Here is a 25,778-nt window from a genome sequence, read left to right on the forward strand (position 1 = left end):
TGATAGTAAATATTTTGCAGATTGTGAGAATCAACAAATCGATGGTGCTGCCTCTGCAGAGCGATTAAGAAACTAAAAATTGTATTTAATAATTATATTTCATTTATTACTATTTTTAATCATTAGTAGCGCACATTTTGTCAAAGAAAAATACATATAGCTCATCTTAAATACTTCACTTAAGTATGTTATACTAAGTCTATGTATTTCATTTGTTAAATAATAAACAATTGTACTAATACAAATTTTTTTATAAATCATAAATTATCGATTGCATAGTGATTGCTAATTTGTCGGCAATCAAATCAATTTCTGGATCAGATATAAGGTTCATTTTTAATTTTACATATTTCACAAGTTTTATGCAAACTTACCCATTCTAATATCTTTAACCAACAAGCACTACGGAAATATGATTTCCATTGATATTTAAAAAAAACTTATTATATAACTAAAATATAACTAATGCCCAAATTTACAATCAAATATCTTTTAATATAATTCTAATATAACCTATGTAATTTAAATAGGTTCACAGTACAGTTAGTGGTGATAGAAAAATACATCAAAATTTTATATTTCATAAATGTATTAAATATACAATATAATTTTCTAAACATATTTTTTATATGGATCTAACAAATTGTTAAACAAAACATTATAAATATACAACCTTATGGAATATAATACAACTTGCATATTTATAAAATTTATTCAAGACAAAATAGGGTAGATATGCCAACAAAAATTATTTAACATCAAATTTGTAGTACCTATATCAATTCCAAGTGTAATAAGATAAAATTAAAATTGAACATCATAATGTATACACTACTGAAATCAGGTAGATACAAATTGTGCTATTAATCATTAGTTTGTCAAGATTGTATCTGTAGCACATCTACTTAATTTTATATAAATAATATTGAAATTTTACAATCATTTCAAGTTTCTACCTGCTGTCATCATAACTCCAACTACAAGAGCGGCAATTGTGAAGCCTTGTGCTACAATTCTGAGTCGCATCATTTGTTGCGACAGTTTTGTTTTACCAGATTTAAAACTCCACAGTCCAAATGATAGAGCTCCTGCTGTGGCAAGGCAACCTGAAATTTGGTTATTATTATATAAGTTGTGTCATATGATAGATTAGACATTAAGCAATATTATTTGGTCTTCAGTTCATTCATATATAGAATCTAATATTATTTATTTTATTACAAATAAATTATATTAAATACATTGATCTTGTATTAATTATGGTCATCTTAGAATAGTATAACTTCATACTTTGTAGTAGTAAAAAATGTTTCATAATTTTGACTTAATATTTTTCAATTATAAAATAAATTCTAAGACTATATTAATGTATTGCCAAAACATATTAATTGTCTTTGTACAGAAATTTTACTCGGAAAATTTATAAGAAAAATTTACAAAGGTTTTTTAGGCTAATAGTATGCATTTACAAATATTCCGAAGATTATATGTTGGACTATTTATACTGCAATAAGGCATTATTGATTTTTAATTATCCATACCTAGAGGTACAAAAGGATTTTCAGTAAATTTCCGAGTAAACTTTTCCTTGGTTGTTTCAGCATGTTGAGTGACATTGCTCATTTCCCGGCGCAATTGCACCCAATCCAAGTCCGGTGGTTCTTCGTTAGGCATAGTATATTCAATTTAAAAATTATGAAAGACAATTTTTTTGTTAAAGTTACTTTGTCGTATGATAAATAATTTATTAATTTTATAGGTAATTTTCAAAATTGATATAAGTATTTTTGAGTGTTGACTGGCCAATACCACAGAGCAAGTAATCACTAAGTTCTAATAATTGTCAGTGGTCTTATATACATGGGAAAATGAAATGTATGTTACCTTTTCAAAATAACAACACAATGAAATAGTAACAGTAGGTACATTTTGTCTTACTTTTTTTGCGATAAAAAGTAAGTTAATAACAAAAAAAAACCAAAAAAAAGAGCAATCAATGCTTTTCTAATTTATTCATTAGGGGGAAAAAAAAATTATTTTTAGGTAAAAATAAAATTAGCGTATGGTATATCTAGGTGTCGCTGGTCGTTTATGATCTGTAGAGATGTATTAGCCGAAATTTTAATCCCTTAACTATTCTATTATTTATGGTTTAAAAACCGGCTAAATAGTCAACTATTTAGCTATAGAAAAAAACAGTCATTATAATTGACCCAAAAGCGTAAGGCATAAGGTTAGCTATTCATCTGAATAACTGCCTAGCTACATTACATTAAGTTTGATCCTTAATGCAGTAATATAAAAGTTTTACATAATAATTAAGTAAGATGAAACAACATTGTGATTTTGTTTATTTTCTTTAAATTTTTTATTCAATAAACTACTTTGTCGTCATTATCAGCATCTCAGTCATTATTTGTCCACTGTTGAACATAGGCTTCCTCCATAGACTGTCACTAAGAACGGTTCTAAGCCACCTGCATCCACTGACTACCTGAATCTAGTTAGGGATCATACTGCACTGCGTTTGCCCGTACGGGGTCTCTACTCAAGAACCTTTCTTCTTTATCAGTTATCGGTTTTTCGAGCTATGTGACTAGCCCATTAGTATTTCAGCTTGCTAATTTTTCGGGCTACGTCGGTAACTTTGCTTCTTTTGCGGATATCCTCATTTTGGAACTGCAAGTCTAGCACTTTCCATAGCTTGCCGAGTAATTTTTTAATCGAGACAACCGTATAGGACCATGTTTTAGTTCCATAAGTCATTACACTAATACACGCATCAACTATAATCGAACAGATCAACTCAAAGTTTAAGTTCATAGAAGTTGTTTACTCTTGTTAATAACATGAATCTTGATAATATCCATTGATGGATCTATTAATAGAATTTTCACTACAGTAATGTTTATTTTTATATTACCATAAATTAGTTCCTTCAAAAAACAAAAAAAAAAATATAAATAAATAAATATCAAAATCACAATATTTGATCATCTAACTTATTTGTTACTGAAGCGAGGATCATATTTGATGTAATGCAGCCGGGTAGTTAATCGGCTAATAATTTATTGTATGTTCTTATGGATGAAAATGAAATGGCAACTCCGCCTGCGGTATTGATATATACTGGCGGGGCTCCAATATAAGATAATATCTTAATATAAGATGTCTATCGTCTCTTACTGGAGGATGAAAGCAGGTCATTTAGCCCATCGTGACAAATTCAACAGGAATTTACCACGATGATTTCCAGGAGAAACTATGTAGAGGTCGACCTGGTTGGGTATATTGCTAGCAATGAGATTCTCAGTCTCCATTATTAACAATCCCTTTCTGCCCATAGCTGTAGAGTTAGAGGTAGATAAGCAATAGCTGACTATGTGGACGGCAGATAACGTAACCGTAGCTATTCTTTGAATAGCCGTTATATAGCCGAGTATCGGTATAGCTACCTATCGCTACGTACTGGTACTTATCGTACTGTACCTACGTAATTGCTATTACTGTTTTTTAGTAATTTCATTTTGTTGTTTATTTTTGTCTGGTGTACATTACGATTATAGTTTTGTTATAGTACAATGTTTAATTTTTGTGTCTTAAATATTTTCATTGATACCGTAAGTGTCTTGATTGATATTGTTTTAATCTTAGTGGCGATGGTAGTTTATATTTATGTAAATATCAATTTCCTTTTCCATTTTATCTACAAAATACTTTTTAAATTTTGGTTGTGATGCGTGTAATATGATCACAATAAATATTTAATGATGCCTAATAATTAAATTTCTTTAAGTTTTCATCTGACGAGTATCAGAAATTATCATATTTGTTAAACTTGTATTTAGTTTTCATTCAATTGAATATGTGTTAAAATAAAAAAAAAAATGCACCCGATGGCTATTCTTTTCTGCTATATTAGCTTACTAGCTTTTATCCGTAACTTCGTTTACGTGACCGGGACATGTTCTCTATTTGGGATAAAAAGTAGTCTGTGTTATAGAGAATGGTTAAGTTGTTAAACCTTTGAGAGGTAACAAACAAACTTTTACTTTTAAGCTTATTTTTTACATTGGAATTAGCTAATACCTATATTGGGTTTAAAATTTGTAAAGCTGGACTGATTTGGTTTGTATCTATACATCTTTTTAAATAGTTTAAAATATAGCTTTTCTTATTTCTATTTAAAGATTATGCACCTAAGATCTAGTTGATGGGTTAATTTCTAAATAAATGATAAATCTATTTTATTAGAAATTACTATAAAAGTGATTTTTTTTATTACTTCTTAGCACCTTAACTATTCAATCAATTATGAAATGTCATGTATGGAATTATATAGGCATATTTGCAAACATATGCTTATAATGTGGGATGGAGAAAGATATTGCCTACTGTTTATACCTGTTTAACAGAGGCATACACAGTTTAAATGTGTATTAAAGAAAGTAATTTGTGAATAGAGGTTTTGATTTTAATATTCTTGTGGAATGACTATTTTTTTATACATCTTAAAATGGCAAACAAGCTGACGGCCCACCTGTTGGAAAGTGGTAACCATCGCCTATAGACATGAGCAATACCATGGATATAACAGAGTATACTGTTTCGCCCATGATACCTCCATGCGTTGCCATTCCTGAGGACTCAGGTGTTATTCCTCTGTACCCTGTAAATTCACGCTATATCCCACCCTTCAAACTGAAACACAGTCATGCAAACACAACTGCTTTACGGTTGAAACATGAATGGGCCAGAGGTACCCAAGCAAACGACTTTTGTACAAAGTCTCCCTCTTATTATTTGAGTAACTAGTGACCCACTCTTCCTTTGCATGAGTCAAGAGATAGAATGATATATTACTATTTTATATTAACATTAAAAGCCAATTTTTGATACTTAAGGTCACATTAATATAATTTTCGTAGGGATCTAAATTTATTGAGAAAATAACAGTCACATGTTACTGATAATGTAGCTTTTTTATAGGAGACAGAATTGTTTAAATTAGTTAAGCAGTTTTTGAGTTTATCTATTATAAACAAACATCCTCCTTATAATAAGCTTAGATAGATATAGATTTACAATAGGTTAATTGTAACTTTATAAATTTATAAATGTTTGTTTCAGATGTTTCCATCATATCAGTGTTGTCTGAAGGTGAATGAACCACAGACAGTGTCCTGAACACTGTTTTCTCTAAGTTATATATAATTTATTTATATATTTAGTTTATTTTCTTTAACTGATTTTTACGTCACTGTACCTTGTCTGATAATCTTATCTCTTCTGCTCATGATAAATTATTTAGTCTTAAATCCCAGTTGATACAGAGTTTTTACTTAAAGTTTTATTTTATAAGTATCAAATTTTTCTCAATTATATTTCCAAAATGGGTTCTAGTGACCCTAAAATTAAAGATGGATTAACTCTTCCTGTGTGGATGAAGACAAGACCAACAAAGTAAGTAAATAATTAATATATGCATATATGTATATATTTAGTTGTAACAAATTGGTCTTTCAAATCCATAATCATTATTTTATATTCATAACTTTTTGGTGAATAAAAGAGAATTGGTTAGTCAAGACATCATGTTATACAAATAAATCAATATGAGAACAGTTTATTTAATTCTATTAAAAATAACATATGACATCAAAGTTTTATCAATGTATTTATATTTATGTATGATTTATTGAAAGTTAAAGCTAGAGACAAAAGAATCGGAAAGATTGTGATTTTTAATTTCATCACTTGATAAATATTTATGAATGCTTTTTTGCAGTAATAGAAGTTACAAATAGATAATTGATAATGTATTTAAAAGCAAATGTTGTTTCATAAAGGATTTAGATGAAAAACAGTAGAAACAAATCTTTGAAACATATTTATAGAAATGATTTTTTTTAATCTAATGTACCCAGTTTTATAGGTATAAAGTACCTAAAGCTTTGAAAATACCTGTTAAAGTTTTGAAAATACTTGAACATGTAGTTGGAGCTAATAGTGCAGAAAGAAAAAACTATTTCTTATGGGCATCTGAGATAGTGGGGCTATATTCCTTAGGTATATAACTCTAGGTATCATTAAAATTGCAAATCCTAAATTATAATTCTAATATTATAAATGCGTGAGTTTGTTACCTCTTGGGCTTTGACTGTTTAGCCAATCACTATGAAATTTGCTATACATGTACTATATGGGATGGTGAAGGACATAGGCTAATTTTATCTTGGTTAATGAACATATTCCAGTCACTTGTACAAAATTGCAGGTAAAAGCTAGTACATATATAATTTACAGTGAAATTGTAGGTTTTCTGAATTATCCCTTTGCACTCGTATATCCTCGGACGGGGGACATCAGTTGTTTTATTGTTATTGGCTACAATCCTAAGCCACATACGCACAACGGCCCAAATGAGAGGCTAAGCGCGGAAAACAGAGTCTTTCTCACATTCACCATCCTAGGCCAAGCGGTGTATTCAGAGGGTATATTTTGAAATTTCTGATTTAAGGTTGGTGAACCTTATAGGTACTTTGGAACACATTTTCATACAAATAAATTCATCTTGATCTAATATGAAAAAAAAAAATCTGAGTTATCTGCTAACTTTCTAAAGCATAATTAAGCATAATAAAGAGTGCAAAAGGTTAAGTGTTATTTGTGTAGGTAGAGCAATTGTTATGAAACAAGAATAGTATTATTTGTTTAATTAATTATATCGTCATAGTCATAGAATACTTACGGATATATATATAATATTTGTCAGATCCGTTAGTTTTCTACGACTATGACGATATATTAATTTATCACATCTATTGTGTACATGTTACAGCGAAAGTAATAAATTCGGATATTATATGTACTTTTTCAACCATTACGTATAATATTTAATCAATTTAGACAAAGTGAAAATTGATACAGAATTAATCACATTAATTAGCTATTTTATATAAAATCTTAGAAGACGGATAAAGTAACACAATAAGCGTAGGTGAAGTTTATAAAGTTTTATCTCAATTTACCTTAAGCATATCATATATGTGTAGCAGTAATATACTGTTATTTTTTTTTATGCTATTTAAAATGGCAAACAAGTTAACAACGAAGGCTAAGATGGCTTCCAAAAAGTTTGGAGTGCTCAATAGAGTGAGACGGTATTTTACGCCAGAACACCGCTTGAAATTGTATAAAGCTCAAGTCAAACCACATATGGAATACTGTTCTTACCTATGGACAGGAGCGCTACAGTACCAGCTTCTTCTAAAAGGACTGCATTCAAAGTCGGGCGCTTCGAATTATTAATCATCAGCACCTTACTATCCGACTTGACCCACTGACCCACTGTTATTGCATCTCTGTGCATCTTTTACCGAATTTATCATGTAAAGAATTGTTCGGATTGATTTTTGCTGCTGATTTTCACCACAGTACAACCTGCCACAAACTAAAGTGCCATCCCAAACATCTGGATTAGTGACGATCCTCCAGTGTGCGTTTTTCACTTTCTTCAACACACAACCACTTTTTGGAATCAACTTCCAGCAGCAGTATTTCCGAACCGATTCGATATTATGACCTTCAAGAAAGGAGCATATTCCTTTTTAAAAAGCTGACAGCACACTTGCAATGCCTCTGGTGTTGCGGGTAATCATGGGCGGCGGTTGTCACTTACCATTGTCGTGAAATAGTAATAATTATTATCGTAAATTTTGAAAATATTATAATTAACATAATCATAGATAATAATATTATGTTAATTAACATTGTCATAGATAATAAATTGAAGATAATTAAAATAGTAAATTGAAAGCTTATAAGTCATTACATTGACAACACTGATTAACTTTGACTTGCTATTGCGAATAATATTCGGATAAAGAGAATAATTTATTGTTTGGACAATTTAGTAATTACATATAATGACCATTCATTATTATTTTGTTAAATTATAACTTTGATAATGATTGTGTCATGAATACGCATTGTAATGTGTGTATACTGATATTGGGGGGCTTGGCACTGACGTCAAAATTTTTTTCCTAACTTAACGACACATTGAGGTATATTGCTTAGCGTAAAAGAGATCCCTAGCCCGATACCCGGTCAGGCAAATTTAGAAAACAAATTTTTCATAATCTCTCTCTGTGTTGCCTGGTTTCTCATAATACAGAATATCCTAGCTTTAGGACCAAGAAATTTGTGTTATTCTTGGCACATAGAAGGACATGGATTACTTTTTTCCCCGTCAAGTGGGTGAAGTCGCAGGCGTGCTTATGTTTTCTACTTCGAGAGCTCTTTTTATGAAAATTGTTTTTAAATTATATTTTATCACATTTCTAATAAAGATTCAAAAGGAACACACGATAATATTAATAATATATTTATGTAATATTATGTATTACTTTATTTACCATTATATAATTTAGGTGAAGGTGTGTCAAATTATATTAATAATGTCTTTTCTTCGATGCTATTTGTCTATCATGACGTTGCTAGTGTTGCAATACATATGTGATCCGGTTTAATGTAGCGTTATTGAAGGTCAGTTTGATCTATAGATCGTACTGGTATTTCCACGTTCACGCGTGTATCTTGCTCTTGAATAGATACCTACTATAAAATTTCATCATTCTTTGACCTTGCTAATTGCCCTTTACAAATAAGTATTTGTAGTTATTACAAGCATTGAAAACATTGAAATGATATGTATATCTTTCATGACTAATGAAACACTATTATGAAGTTCTATCTACATGTCTTGTGATGAACGGTAATGAAGAATAATTTTCATCATCGTTCATCACAACGAGTCGACGTAATTATAATATGTATTATATGCACCTATTAAACTATGTTAACTCGTTTATATCTGTTAGTATGAAGCTCAAATATTCGTTAGTAGTTAATATTTATCACAGGAGAAGAAGTGGTATATGTGATGAAAATTTATAATAAAAAATGATAAATGAAAATGATGAGTACGTCACTTTCATTGACTTAAGTTTGTGAACATGGAAATATAGTAAAACAATATGTTTGTTATTAATATGTTTAATTCCATAATTGTCATTATTGAGATCTTAGATAAGTTTTATTTCTATAATATAAATTATAATGATGATGGTAGATAGTAGGTATAATACCCAGTAACTACTCTGAATATACAATAATCATAACATATCAACAATGTTGTTTATTATCATTTCTGATAGTGATGGATGACGAAAGTTTTCATTTGTACAATGTGCCATGTTTATTTAAAATATTAATATTGGGCGTTTTCATATAGGCAAGCAAATGTTTTAAACTTTTTAATATTATAATATATGTGTGTATATTCCATAGTTATTTCAAGTTTATTTATTCTTTATGGCATAATAAAATCTGTACAAATGGCGAGCTTAGTGCCGTTTGGCATTCTCTACCAGCTAATAATTAGGTAAAAACAGAAAGCGATTGAAAATGAAATTTACCTATTACTATATATAATAATTATATAGGAAGTCAAATGATAATAGTGTCTATATTATTTTCGTAAGTTCTAATAAAATTTGATTAGGTGCTTGTATTAGAATTATCAAATTGACCTCCGATATGAAGTAACATATATAATAATATATAGTGTTCATAATGACAATATTACAAGTACCAGTCTACCTATAACATATAAATTGAGTACTGACCTTATTAACTCAATAGCACTAGAGACCTATTTTATTAGGCGCTGTTTGTACACTAAATATGACACACATAATTTACATAAGTATTTAAATAATAAGTGCGAGTGCGACGTAGGATTTTGTTGCCTATATATTCAGGGTTATAACTAAGCTAAATACCACTCTCAATATTTTATTTTGCCACACTTTCATTCTTTCATCCACTTATATTTTTGGCCGATTTTGATGTCTCTGAAAACCCGGCAGCGGATTTATGACTGGATAGGCTACAGCGTTGTAAAAACAAAAAAAAATATGTGTAGTAGAGTACTATAAATCATCAATGCATTTTAAAAGGTTCTATTATAATTATATACATCTGTGCCTAAATATGAAAGAATAGTTTGTTCAATAGAACTTAATGTAAAGATAATAAAGTTTTGTTAAAGGTATCACACCAACACTCTTTAAATTCAATTAGTTATTATATTTTTTACTTATACTACTATAATCAGCAAACTGGATACTCCAGTTTAGGATCAATTATTTGTACCTTCATTGGTTTACATTGAAATAGTCTTATAATTTCGATGTTGTTTGCTTATTTGACTATGTTTCCATAACTAAAATAAATGTGATTATTATTATTGGTTTATCAACGTAAGTCTAAATACCTATACCTCGTATGTAAAAAGATACTTATCGTGTGTTCTAGTACAATACAGAATACCTACGGGTTGTGATGTTTGTTTAAGTAAATTTTTATCGTTATATTAAGTATACCTATATTAAAAACTTTGTCCTTTGTTTGAATTTTTTTATTTTCAAATTGAGTTAAAAATAAGTAATATCAAATTGTAATGTACTGAGATATACTAACTTGTCATATTAATTTGAGAAATTGTTTTATTATGATAGCCAATAGAAATTAATCTCAAAGCCAACGATCTGTGAATATCAATAGGTACTTCAAATGGTTTACAGTACTGTTGGCTATTGTTTGCTAAAGTGACGACAGTGGTCTATTTTCGTAATTTGTATAGTACAACACACATTTTTAGTACTAATAATCCAAGTTCCTTATGCCAAGAATGTGTTTTACGGAAGAATTTCCGTGGTTATACCTAAAGCTTGTCTTAGACATCAAAATCAACGCAGTTTTAGTTCATCACGTGCTTTCTAAATGTGGGAGTGCGGTAATGACCACCTCTTATTGGTTGTTTGTTTGTGACGTCACAGCGATGTGTTATTTTAAAACGAGATGTTTTTGTACTGTCGTGATATCAAATACAATATCCAAATGTTTATCTTTAAGATGTAATGAAGTAAATTAAACTCGTTAACACTGTTTAGTTCAACTATTAAGCTGTTTTGGGAATCGCTAGCTATATATAAATACCCGTCGAGTTCTATTTGCACTGCTTGTGACAAGTTTGATGCAGTTGCATACGTATTATATTTAGGTTAGTTTTTCTGCACTAAGCTAGTTTTAATACATTAGGTGACTGATTAGTGATCATGTTTAGACAGTGAAATATTACGGTGACTCAACACTTATTTTTCTTGAGTGTACTTATTAAATATTAAAAATAGTGTAACAAAAGAGATCAATGTGAACTGTACAATTAGAAACTACCTACATAAAATTTTATTTAATAAAATAACTGTTCTACAGAGAGTTTGAACCATTTGCGTCATCGCCTCCGGCTCCAGAAGATTCATTTTTCTACATACGTTATCCAAAATCGGACGTTCTCCTCGGCAAGACGAAAATTGACCATAATATCACGGCTATTGTCAGCGATCAGACCAACGAAGTTACAGCAGCATCCTCTTACAGCGCTATTAAAGAAAAAGATTGGTCAAAACACACCAAACCCTGCCAGGACGTGCTTCATGGCATTGCGCCAATCAATACAGCTGGTGAGTTTTATATCTATATTTAAATTGTCTAGAAGTTCATTCGAGGTGATTGTCTATTGTGATCCCTATTAAAACAGTTTGCCGTTCCCTAATTCAAAATTTTCAGTATTTAACCAACGGCATGTTGGCTGACGCGTATTATTATTTTAAACAAAAAAAAATCGTTGAAATTTTCATGTTGCAAGTAATTCGATTAAAAAATTGCGTTTTAATCAATTAATATACGTCTAAATAAAAATTAAAACATTCCAATTAATTCTTGGCAGTTAGTGTGGTACCTAATATTAAGCTATTATTTTTTGTTATTTTTTTTCCATGGATGATAGTGTAATGGTAAACCCGCCTGCGCTAACGGTATATGGTGGCGGGGCACCAGTGTTAGATGATACAGTTAACCTGAAATTGTGATGTATTCATCACGATGGTATCGGGGGGGGGGGGGGGGGCACGTGGAGGTATAATACCTGATAAGGTATATTGCTAGCAATGGGACTGATAGTCCGCGTTACTAATAATCCCTTTTTCCCCTAATATTAAGCTATTTATCTTCTTTTAATGACAATATTTTGTGCTCAGGAGTGGATAGTTGAAAGGTTGTAATAACCTGTAATAACCCGTGAACTACCCACAGCTGCACATACCATATTAAATAATAATAATATTGTTTTTATTATGAGTGTTATTGAATTTCATAGTGCTTTTTTATAGTAATTACATATTTTACATTAAGTTTTATCGACCTACTTACAAAAACAATATTATTTACATAAAGAAATATTTATAAATTATTGTCACAAAAGACACATCTGTCGATTTAATTTTTGGTTGCTCTAAAATAATTGAACTATTATATTGCCTTCAACTCATAATTAATGGTTGAATAATAAACATAATGATATTTTTTATGAAATAATGTGTACCAGAGGGAGACTTTGTACAAAAGTCGGTTGCTTGGGTACCTCTGTCCCATTCGTGTTTCTACCGTGAAGCAGTTGTGTTTGCATGGCTGTGTTTCGGTTTGAAGGGTGGGATATGGCGTGAATTTACAGGGTACAGAGGAATAACATCTGAGTCCTCAGGAATGGCAACGCATGGGGGTATCATGGGCGAAATATTATACTCTGTTATCCATGGTACCGCTCATGTCTATAGGCGACGGTTACCACTTTTCATCAGGTGGGCCGTCAGCTTGTACGCTACTCTAAGTCGTATAAAAAAAAAATGAGCGGGAATTCAACAAATTCACATTGCTTATATACCTTTTCCCATCCTTAAATCTGTTTATATAATTGATATGATACTCTGGTTATTTCCAGTGAATTCTATAACATCTAAGCCGAAACCAGCAGGCACTGATGATGGTTTCAAGGGTGAAGGTGCAGCTTGTGGCACTTCTGTTGTCAAGGTCAGTGGTTGAGAGTAAAACAAATTTACTGAGAAATTTATGAGATATTTACCAATAGTATGTATTAAAAGATCCACGATCTTTCAATGCACACAAATCGCGTGTACACACACACACACAATAACTATGAAATTATCTTTTATTAAAAAGGTTATCTGTGGCACATTTAAGATTTTTTTTTGTAGACAACAATTATTTTTAATGACATCCCTAATTTTTTTTTAAAGTTTAAAGCAATATGATCTAACTTAAAATTAGTTTCCCAATAATGATGATGAATGAACTACCTACTTATGTATTTTTAGGGCAAATAATTGAAAACGTAAATAACGTCGACCTTTGGATCAAAGATTTATAAACTTTGACATATGAAACTAATGATAAATTTTATCTTATGCAATATAATTATGAAATTATACTTACCAAGTCAGAGGTCGATAGTTAGATTTTCGCTGACACAAAGTTTTTTATGTTAATTTCTACAATTATAGTTATTTAAATTTTAGACTAGTTAATATATAACTTGAATAGTGTATTTACAAAGATGTATTTTATTTCATCTATCTACTGCATCGCACTTGAGTGATTGTCCAATTTTGTTCGAGTAATCGTAACTTAAAATGATAAAAATATAAAACAATAAATATGTATATTTAAATATTACTTTTCTTTGTATCCATCCCTTTTAAAACAACTGAATTATGAACAACTAAGTTCGGCTGTCATGTTTAATTAATAATATAAGATTCATTCCAGATTTATTAGCTCAGGGTGTAAGAAAATACAATTGTTATCATTACGCTTTACCTTTTTTAATAAAAATAAACAAATCAGTTGCAAATATTTTTTTGTTGTCATTAATTATAGTTTTTGTTTCGCAAAGAGAGTTGACGTCAGGTAGGTGGCCGGTCATAAAACTATAAACCAAATCTTTTTGTAATGTGGATAAAAAACATGTTACGCCGACCGCAAATAATAATTGGGATAAGGGTAGGAAGATGATAATGATTAATTACACTTTTAAGTCGTGTAATCACATTTAGAATCACACATTTTTTTTAACTTAACGATCATTAAAATAAACTCTTAAACAATTATACTACTTCCTAAATATTAACCTTAAATTCTACTAAAGTCCTTCAAATAATTATCTATTAACAAATAACTTTGTTATATTAAAAAACAACTGAAACTAAGTCTTTATTAATGTATTTTGTATTTAATGTAAAATTTGTTAGCGATTATGATATCTATATACATATAATAAAATTGTAGAGGTCGAATCTTTGTACATAGAAAAATAAAAAACGCTAAAAACCGTGATGGTAGAAGTGAAATATAACAAATGCAGATTTAAAAAAAAAAAATTCTGTGTCTGTTTATACCTACGGGCTAATCTCTGAAACTGTTGGACAGGTTTAAATTAAATTTTGCATGGTGGTGGTACCTTACATCCCCGGTCAACATTTTGGGTACTTTTAATTACGGAAAATGAAAGAGTTCCCGTGGGATAGTTAAAAAATATAGTAACTTATACAGCTTAGTACATAACGTACTTAAGTAAAGTCATTTTGACATAAGACAACAACGACACGTGTGTCATGTGTTAATTTTCGTTCAGTACTCTCAGACATTTACAACAATAAGGAGGTTAAAAATGTTAATCGAATGAATAATAAATACCACGCGGACAAACTCTCGGAATCAACTAGTTAAAATAGAAATTGTTGAGGGACTAGTTTACCTGCGCAAAATTTAAGAATGACTCACCAAGTGATGATCAATACAGTACAAGAGCTAGAACATGGCAGGTACGAATTGTTTGTGAAATGAAATGAAATATTTATCTGTTTTAAACAAACATATAACGTAATAAAGGCCATGTAAAACAACTTTTGCCATCTATTTAATTGCCTTAAGATAGTATGCACGCAAATATAATGTCATATTAATGAATATTATTAAATAATTATGTATACTCTATAACACATTTAGCTATCTATTAGCAAGATACATTTCGATGAGTCAGAGGTAAATATAATTGGTTCTTAATGTGTAAATGCACCTAAATATTATAAATTAATGTTTACTATTCTACGAATACGAGTATATAATGTGTTGTTATTCTAATAAATGTCATTAAATTGTAATGACATTATCGAAGCACTTAGTAGTGTTGTTAAAAGTAATAAATACTACAGGTGGCACACCAGATGATATCGTCGAGTCGTTCAAACCGCGGCTTCACAATAGCGTCGCCGGCCGACGACAACACTACTCCGGAAGGATCGTACCGGGCAGGTCGTCGCGGTAGCAGGAGTTTACCTGCTACACCAGTGCACTCCCCTAACTCAAGTCCGACTAGTCGCCGTAAAATGGGCGGCAATAGGTAAGATTGTATTTTATTCACTTAATAATTTTTTGTTAGTCATTTTTAACAGAAATCATCCCTATAATATTATTATATTATAGTAGAATGGGCAAGTGATCTATTTGGTTCATAATGATTGGCTATTTTAGTTATTTGTTTCGTTAGATTTCGGTCAGTGTTCAAATATTTGTTTTTTTTTATTGATTGTTTATATAAACATCATAGCAACATAATATTTAGATTTATGTAATATTAATATTGGTGTATTGTACACCAATACAATTGTGGTTGGAGGGGTACCTGGGTTTTTTTGCATTTTACTTCTCTGTAGTGCCGAAACACTAAATCTCTCTGGTCAAGTCTGGCTGGCCTTTTGAGAAACATCTTTTAAGTTTTTATAGTGTCTAGACATATTTATTATAAAGAAGTCTGTAAAGTTAATGTGTTAAAATTATGTACATATTTTCTATTTAAATTTTTATTAATAATTGAATTTGCAATATCTTTAAATTTGTTTTAAATTTGTATCTTAATTACTAGTCATAGTGTAAATATATTGTTTTTAACCACAAACAATTGAATACTTAAAAAGTAATTAAAATTTAAATTCGTTTACGGATATTTTCGACATGTAGATTTTATGGAGTCACATCAATTTAGTTTTTTTTTATATAATAAAAACTGGTTGTTCTCACTAATTGTAAAAACAAGTAGTCGAAAACAATATTTAGTAATGCTAACTGTCATTTTGCCTTTTTGCGACATTTAACAATATATTGCAATTGTAAAGTCTGGTGCAAGAAGAACACTTTACTCCTCAGGAGTAGCTAAATACAGAAGGTACAGTACATTTTGCAATGTTCATCATATTGACATTTACTAATTTTTATTAAGAGGGCCGCCAGGTTATTTGCTATCCATATCTCATTAGTAAATCATCATTAGGCCTGGTGTTTATCTAAGCGGAGATCGTTCGTTCCGTTGAGGATGGCGCCATTTGGTGTCAAGATTTTCTAGGCTACCTTACGAAGGCACACACAAGTACACAAAGGTTTCTAATATCTTTTACTGGATTTACGTGGCATCTGAAGCAATACGCGTATAAAAAATTTTTTAAATGAATATTCAGTAATTTTATACTATAATCCTAGTCGTGCTTCGCGGCTTTGGTCGTTTCAATCTTTATATAAAGTATTCTATATTTTAAGTTCGGATATAATTTATCTGTGTATCAAATTTAACTCAAATTCGTCTCAATTGAATAGACGAACCTTTTTACGTGAAAAAGTAATAAACAATTATAAAACTATTTCCTATATCCAGTAAAATTTAAGCATTTTATATTTAATAAACAATCTAACCATAGTTGGCTCAGTCTCTTGAGCTGGATATAATGACTGTGGAAATAGGTGGTTCAATTTGAATGCAATTGTGAGATATGAGAAAAGGATACACTCTCTACGCTTGAGTCATGTCTGAATTAAAAGCAGAGGATATGTATTAGTTTCGAAATTCTATTGTTTGTTTTGGATTTTGTTTATGTTAGTACCTTGGCACAACCTTTGTTATTTGGCAAAAATATTATTATGTATCTAGGTCTTAGGTAAACAAATGTATACTAGCTTAACAATTGTCTAATATCATATGACTCTACACATCAAGTTACGTATATTTTGTTAAGTTATATCTCCGTGTTTGTCATATTTGCAACGTTACTTTTAACGGTAATGTGATAAAATTGATAAAGACTCCAGAGTTTACTTAATTAATGTATCCATGAAAAATAATGATCATAAAATAACGAAAAGGTGACCTACAAATTAAACTATCAAAATTAACTTGAAAGGCGTCTCCTCGGTGTCTAAAAGTAACAACAACAAAGATAAAATAGCCAATCATTAAATTACGGTGTTGTGGTCTGTCTTTTACGTTTGATCTCTGTGAATTTACTCGGAGAACAATATGTATAATTTGTATTTATTCGATTTTTTGTTGTATTAAATGCAATAGATGATATATTGATATGATGCAATAGATTCTAGACAAAATATTAAAATATAAAAATCATATTGGATAATTATTATATTTTGTGGTTGAAAAATATCGAAGCGGAATCCCCTTTGCACCTACTAAATTGTCAAGTGTTTAATCTTATAAATGTTTATCTATTTCTAGGTTTTTCACGTCACCTTACGAGCCTATGGAGGACTCATCCAACCGCTCCTGGCTGACAATGGCGTTGCTTGGTTTCAAGAAAGATTTAACTACATCTACTTCAACACTAGCTGAAGAGGATGCTTTAGAAACTAGGTTGAAAGGTTTGTAAATACAAGATTTACTTATTTATTTACTTATTTATAAATGACTTCTTTTAAATGACTATTTTAAATAACTTCAAAAAAAAAATCCTATTTAAATGTTCTCAATTATCTTAATAAAGTATTTTAATAATTTAATTTAAAAATTATTTTGCTTTAGTCTTTTTTAACAGTTTGTGCTTACATTAAAATTCTTTGTATAACAACTTTTTAATTAATAAGATGCGTTACTTTATTCTTTGATTTAGAAAAAAAAAACAATAAATAATGTTTTTTTTTTTATTAAATTGCCTTCCACTGTCTTAAGACATTCATATGTTTTGAGCGAAGAAAAAACAGCTAATTTTTGAGTAGGGTGTGGTATATTATTTATATTTATATATTTATATGTAGATATATATGTATTACTATTGTATCTTTAAAATATAATGTTTTGACATTTGTTATAGGTAACCTCGCGGAGTCTGTCGAAAGTCTCGGTCCGGCCCCGAAAGGCAAGGATGCGAAGTTAATTTCACCTGAGACATCCTCTCAACAACCAAAATTGTTGAAACAGGGTAGTTCTTTCCGCCCTAAGCCCTCAGAACTACGAGAAATGAACTTTTGGTCACCCACATCTATGTAAATTTTACAACAATTTACAGTAATGTAATGTAATAGATACAATTTACACTAGTATAATAGTAGTCATATAAAACAACACAATCTGATAAAGATAAAGCATCTGCTATCATTAATTATTATGTTATTTGCTAGAATTAACCAAAAGATGGGAATTTTAGCAAGTACCACGTGTTACCTACATTATTTAAACTCTGAGACTGTTCTTGATTTGTGAATTAATTAACTTGCATGCTTATACATAAATTATTTAATATAACTTCGATCGTGGATTGAAAACTTATTTAAAACTAGCCTTTTATTACCTGAATCATCATTGCACAATTGTATCTTGACTAAAGACATATGTCTGGTTGCTCGAGGTTATTTCCTATGTATGCTAATGTCCTGGGGAGAACACCAGGTTATTAATTGACTATTATCATGCGGCCAAATGGTTTAGTATAGAGATTTAATTGTAGTGTTTAAAGTTATTTTGTTGTAATTATATAATAACAAACCAACATCATTTATGAAAATGTAATTTAAGATGTTCAAAAATGTGTTCCATTTTAATATTCCATTATTTGTAAGGCATTATACAGTATGTCGTTATTATTAATCAGTTTCATTACTTACAATAGTCGTGTATATAATTGATAAATTCATAAGACATCATAATATGTTTTTTTCATCTGTAAAATTAATCCTAACTTTACTACTTCTTAATATTATGTCCAAATATTTTGTTAATATATGTACCTAACACCTTTATAGAATATCATTTGATATTTGGGCATAATATAATCTGTAGCATGTAGGAACTATAACGTTTTGTTCTAATGTTTAATAATTGGAGATGTTTGATGTAGCTAATGCTTGCTTCTTATTGTTCGTTTATCAGGGGAATTTGACAATCTCTTCGCCTACTTCAGTGGGAGATGGGCGTGATGTATGGATGCATGTATATGGATGTATGAGATTTACCATGTCCTAAATGTATTTGATATTGAGATGGTTTAAACAAAAGTTGTCACTTTTGATCTGAAAGTATTATGTAGACGATAATGTTGTGTAATTTACTAATTTTGTTTGAAAGGTTTAAGCGATCTTAATTATTTTGAGCAGAAGAAATAATGATTATATACTTCTTATATTAGGGTAAGACTTTCTGTTATTTGTCATATTTATATTAATTTCTATAGAGTAATAATGAAATTAAAAAAACCTTTATATTTAATATGTATGGTTTTATTTTCATCAAAGCTATTAAAATTGTGGTATTCTACTATACTGTTTATAAGATAAACTTCAGTAGATGAAATTTCTTCTCAAACTGAATTCTATTAATAAAATTTAAAATCGTCCCTTAAGGTTAGGCACATAGTGAATGTTTCATTAGTAGCATCTCTATAAGTTCTAATAGGACCAGTTGAGGTATATCCTAGACAATTAAAAATAATTATCGAAATCGGATAACAGCACAAGTTACGATAGGATCAGTTATTAAGTAGTGAATAATCGTGTCCCATTTTTTTATCATAATTTCTATCATCATATATATATGACATATCCCAGGTAAAGAATGATGGTCATGGTATTTTGTAAAGAGTAATGCGCGGTTATCTCGTTACATAGTAGCTATTGCCCGTACTGTAATATACGAACGTCATAAAATAAAAGAAACTATACTCACGTGTGATGACTTTAATCCTTGTTAATACTAATGTGAGTGAGTTTGTTTGTTTGTTAGCTTTTGGTGCCTGAACCGTTTAATCAATCGTTATTAAATTTGGTATACATGTATTATTTGGGACGAAGAAGGACATAGCCATTTATTCACTTCAATAAACAAATCTCGGATTTTTAAGATTACATCGAATGATAATGCTCTTGTTACGTTAAAAAAAGTTCATAAGTCTTTAAAAAAAGTTCTTTTGACGAGGCGACTGACTGAATCGCCCTGCAGCTAGTTCTATTCCAGGCCATGTCTTAGTCCTGCCTGTACGTCATGATCCCTAGTTTTTTCATTATCTGTCGCATGTACATAGTTTCTCATATTTTTCCTTCATCTTTTGCTTTCTATTTTTTTCCTTTTGATCTATATATATAATTAATGCCACTTTTCGTTGTAATTTTATAACTTAAGAACGGGCTTACCTATTGTTTAGGCTTAGTTTGGACTATTTAGTAGATGGTTTATGTGAAGTTTGCACAAAATCGGTCGAGCGGTTCTTCATTTATCACATTTTTTGTAACAAATGAATTTAATAAATGGCGGATCATTTTGTTAATGGGGATTTTTGTGTCAAATTCAAACTTTTTTTTGATGGGGATTGTGCTGTCAAATTAAAACTTTTTCAGCGTTGTCAGTACAAGCATGTTGTTATGTCATTTATGCGGTCGTTTCATTATGGACTTGCTTCTATTAAAGCAAATTGTCAGTGATATTGATGTTAAAATTTTTTTTTCACTTTATACGTAGCGAAGCACGTATCGGGCCGCTAGTACACTATAAAATAGTGGCGGCCCAGCATTTTCCCTCTACTATTCTCTTACTATTTTAATTAATATTATATTCTCAGTCACCTTATTCAAGACTTTGTCGTTCGTCATTTTTTTCTGTTCCGCTTATTCTTTCTATTCTCCTCCATGTTCACGTTTCGAATGCTTCAAGTATCTTTCTTCTGCGTCACTGTCCATGTTTCACACACAAGAAACACATGTTGTTACAAAAATGGCAAATAGATGTTGTATCATAAATAAAAGTGACGAATAACGAATAAATGTAGGACCAGCACACAGGAGAACTAATGAAGTTATCGCGTGACATGTACAAAAAAAAATGCACTGAAAGTATTCAGTTTTGATAGCATGTACTTATCTATTTGCACCTATGTTTCCTTATTTATTATCAGTTTATCCCTCGTGTTTACGTTCATGACTTTCTATCACACAATATGAATATAAACTTCGGCACTGGGCAGTAAAATATGATAGTTATTTCGTATTGTTGTCAGCTGTAGGTAAAGGCACAATAGTTATTAAAGGCATCATTAAGAGCGATTCAATTTTAATACCTAACAAAATAAAAATGTTTATTGTCGCGTGACAGACATTTTATTATTAGTCCATAATTTGCCCATATTTTTATTATCGTTTTACTATGATGTATAGGTTGACAACTTCAATATTCTATTCAAATTTTAAGACTTTTATCCCAAATGGTTTTACAATTAGGGATGTGTAATATACAGCAATATCTATATATTTTAGCTATAATATCAATATACTGACATAACAACGAATATGTTAAATGTCTGTTATTTAATATAAATGTCGAAATTAGAACGATCAAAATTAATATAGATATCCGACCGATACGAGCAATATCGGAATGGGTTATGACCTTTTTCCCGCTATTAATGTCCAAAAGTACCCAATATATATATATATATATATATATATATATATATATATATATATATATATATACCGGTACTAATATTGCCAATGTCTGTTTACAATGATTTCAATTACAAGGTATTTATACTGTATACACCACTTAGTATTCCTTACGCCATTGCTAGCAATGTAGGGTATATAACTGTGTATTGTTAGGCCCATCTCCATGCCATTTTCCTTGGAAATCTTCGAGATTAATTCCTGGTGAATTCGTCACGATAGGCTAATTAGTCAGACTTTATCGTCATCTATAAAGACTTACTAGAACGTCGTCAGCATTACCCAATGGTACAGGTAAGACATCGGTTATATTTTCGTGGAGGGGAAAAACGAGGAGATAGACGGAAATATAACACTATCATTCTTAGGAATACCATGAGGACATTAAGAATACACACGGTATCCCATGGGCGTCCCAGATATAGATATTCCATGATGACCATGATGGCATATTTATATGTGATGGTAAAAAAAATTTGTTCGGAAATACGAGTTGTATTTAATAATATAATTGGTCGACATCTTGGATATAGAAACGGATACAAATTAGTCGTGTTACAGTTTGTGGTTCATAAGCTAGATTTACCTAAAAAGTTACAGCTGGCACGCGATCACGATACACGCAGCTTTTACGTAGAGCCAATTTGTTATATGTTATCGATATTTCGTGTTTCCAATTTAGCAAAAAATGTGCCCTTATTTGATTTTTTAAGTGAGTCGTAAACCCTAAATAAATATCAGCTCGAAGAAAGTCTTGTTTTCCCACAATTTCTCTTCCGACTTTTTAATTAGTCTCGTTTCATTACTCAAATCGGATTTGCGTTCGCGCCCGTGGCTCTTAAGGACTGCCTAATTTTCGCCGTCTGAAAAAATTTATTCGAGGAACGAATTAAAGTTTTTTACCCACAAACTCGAATGAGTCGAGATGTCACTTTTAATTTTTTTTGCCCAAATTAAGCTCTATAAAAATGAAAGTTTAAAATTCAAGTCTTTTAGGGTTCTAGAGTAACAAAATTATCAAAGTGTATTTCTTATATTTTCGTTGTATCGGTCTTATTGTCCGTATGAGACAGAATTTAACCTTTTATATACCTACTATATATAGTATTACTTATTGATTTGCAGTCCTATTCTGAGTATGTAGTCGAGCAAATATAGCCGTGCAACTTTTGGCGGAATCGGTGAAAATTAATTAAACAGTTTTGGGGTTAAATGGAAACAGCTGCTTCAGATATTGTAATTGATATTGAACCCCTTCATCTTAGTTAGGTAGATTATTACTGTGACGTGAACAGATGGATGGATTCACTAGTTGGTTGGTGATATAGTGAGGATAGGTACTACGACACACATACACCATTGATAGATGATCTGGATTGCTCGATATTAAATAGCTCGGTGATATTGTATGATAGCCAGTTTCTACGTGAGAATAAAGGATTGTATAGACTAGTAGGTAATCTTGCTATTAACAATCTGTTTTCGAAATATAAGGAATTCGTTTTGTACAATAATAAATTATAACGCTACTAATTTCATATATCGCGTAGTGAAACTAAAAATAAGATCGACCTACTTTATGCCTACTAAATACCTACTAATTGAGTTCGAATATCGCCCAAAATATAATAACGTTAATATGATAAAAATATAATTTATGGTAGAAAAAGTCACTTGTCGCAATGTTTGAAGTAATTCCTGATTTATATGGCGATACTTTTCTATATTACTGAACTATTTAGGGTAACTGTATAAGTTAAAATAAAATTTAAGTTTGTGGCGCAATTCTAAAATATGGGTCTATCTATATTTGTTTTTAAAATTTATACGTATTTTTATAAGGTACATAATACAACATATCAGAAAAAAGGTTAAAAAATAACCAAGTGAATTAAAAAAAAACTATGATAAAAATTAACCGAATGTTCTAAGTTTAGACATGAAATAGCAGAAACTTAAAGATACTTGAAGAAAATCCTTTTGTGTACCTACAAAGGTAAGGTAGGTACTTAGATACAAATCTTGAAAGAAAGTGAGATATAAATAAGTAATTGATTTTGATATCGACAGAACAAGATGTAGATTAAATAATATCAAATGGTGTGGTATAATCGTGACAGGTTCATATGAAATTCAGATCTAATCTCAAATTGATTCGGGATGATCGTCGGAGCAACCGCGCGAGCAATCGAATTTCTTCTAAGTCTAGTCACGTACGAGTTGGTACCTATGTAACATATGCACCCGTATTGCTACGAGTAACTCTATGTATTTAGGGTGTGTCACGTTATCAATCTAAGGTGTTTTAGAGGTTTATTACACTGTCAAATATGTATGAGGTTATATTTGTTTGTGATCTTATTGACGCACATTTAATATTTGGGTAAACGGTATTTTGTTAATAGTTTTTTAAGTGTTATTCCAAATAAATTAATTATCAAAATATAGTTACCATGTAATTAGGTATTTACCATAATGTTTAATGACCATAAACAATTTTTAGGCACTTAAGATATATTATTTTAATACGCTATTAAAGTGATATTCCGAGCGCAATTTACTAATGAGTTTCACATTGTGCACAAAGTACCAAATTTTTTTCCTCAAACCCAATGCAACCGCGATCGATTATTATAAAATTTCCTAACAGGATCTTGAATGTGACTTTATACAACGCAGAAAATATACTACGTTTGAGTGTTTATGTATATACACTATGGAAATCTACAGTTCGGAAACAATCCGGTGGAAGTGTATTAAAGATTAATTAAATTACCTATTGACGTAATTGATAATGCGGTATTAATGTAAATCTCTGTTAAACTCACATGTGTAGTTATGGAAAAATTTATTTAGAAATAATATGACAATTAATTGGCTGATAGATCTCGTCCTTTGGTTCATTTTTAAAACGGACCCTCTAATAAATGTACCTTTCTCAGTTACTGAGCGGAACACATCAGTTTAGCTGTCACTTGGCGCTATTTCTGACTCGAAACAATTCCAGAAATGAAATATTTTTAAGGTCGTTTGCTAGAAAGCCTTCCACTAGCGCCAGACAGAATGTTATTTTTTATTTATCTTTTGTTATAACATTTCTCGACTGTAAGTTTAAGTATCTTTTTATAGTTTTACTTTCATTGTGATGTAAAATTCTAGAATTGTTTTCTCCACACTTTGTTATTCTTATTTATATATTTAGGTGCAACTTTAGTGACGTTATTATGGTAGGTACTTAAATGTTTGAGTTATAATCAAAGAGTAATTGCAACTAATGCTATTACAATCAAAACAAACCTTTATCTCTTGTCTGTGGCATCTTAGTTACTTTGTTGGGCACGGGCTCTTCCCGTAAGAAGTTGCTGCCACGATGGCAAGGCGGGTTGGTATATAGATCTTTATTTCGAAATTTCCTTTATTTGAATTATTGACTTGTGCTTTATTTACAGATTTGTCTCCTACGTCAACCAAAGGATGAGAAGAACTAATATGTTACTATTTCTTATTCTATTCTGTTCTGTTAGTTCATACAAAGATTTATAATTTTGTCTGTTTACTTTATTACAGCTAATGTTTATGACCTTTCTGGTATAAAAAATAGGCTTGATACTATAACTAGCATTTCCAATTTGATGAAGTTTCAATGAAGATAGTGACACAACAGTTTTGTAGAAGCTTTTAGTTTTTTATAATTTAGAGGGGAAAGTTGTGTTAGTATTGGTTTGTCTTTATTATAATAACTCCAAGGCTCATTTTATCAAAGTAGGTATATGGTAAATTTTTCTATATGTCGTATTTATCTGTTACGTAAATATAAAAATGGTGGTCACGGATTAGTGATTGTGAAATTGATATACGAGCATAGAATTGGGCAATATTCAGGGTTAAGATAGCACAATATTCAAGAAAATCTTGGACGTGATTTCTATTCGTAGATAACCAATAACAACGAACAGTAGGAACACCTACCTATTTATCTAATTACAATGGACCTATATTTGGAACAATGAAGATTATTATGGTTGAGC

General features: G+C 30.3%; 3 protein-coding genes across 3 annotated transcripts in view; 1 reads left to right on the forward strand and 2 right to left on the reverse strand.

Annotated features, from left to right (window-relative positions):
* Nucleotides 1-94: 94 nt before the first annotated feature.
* LOC113509919 (HIG1 domain family member 2A, mitochondrial) lies at nt 95-1,834 on the reverse strand. Its single transcript, XM_026893345.3, has 2 exons — nt 1,542-1,834; nt 95-1,106 (listed from the first exon to the last, which is right to left on the reverse strand). Exons 1-2 carry the CDS (start codon nt 1,672-1,674, stop codon nt 940-942), a joined length of 300 nt encoding a protein of 99 aa, XP_026749146.1. The 5' UTR covers nt 1,675-1,834; the 3' UTR covers nt 95-939.
* A 1,633-nt stretch (nt 1,835-3,467) lies between these two features.
* On the forward strand, nt 3,468-19,525 carry LOC113509918 (uncharacterized). The gene is made up of 7 exons (XM_026893344.2): nt 3,468-3,620; nt 5,131-5,463; nt 11,344-11,591; nt 12,908-12,996; nt 15,198-15,385; nt 17,543-17,685; nt 18,135-19,525. Exons 2-7 carry the CDS (start codon nt 5,393-5,395, stop codon nt 18,308-18,310), a joined length of 915 nt encoding a protein of 304 aa, XP_026749145.1. The 5' UTR covers nt 3,468-3,620; nt 5,131-5,392; the 3' UTR covers nt 18,311-19,525.
* Nucleotides 7,564-25,778, reverse strand: part of LOC113509800 (cytochrome P450 6B7-like) — a 37,842-nt gene continuing 19,627 nt past the window's right edge. The window contains exon 3 of the mRNA XM_031910748.2: nt 7,564-7,585. Within this exon, the coding sequence (XP_031766608.2) occupies nt 7,579-7,585 (7 nt within the window). The 3' untranslated portion in view covers nt 7,564-7,578. The remainder of the gene's footprint in view (nt 7,586-25,778) is intronic.

Source organism: Galleria mellonella, unplaced genomic scaffold, assembly GCF_026898425.1.
Source record: "Galleria mellonella isolate WM207_F2 unplaced genomic scaffold, CSIRO_AGI_GalMel_v1 utg57, whole genome shotgun sequence".
Lineage (NCBI taxonomy): Eukaryota > Metazoa > Arthropoda > Insecta > Lepidoptera > Pyralidae > Galleria > Galleria mellonella.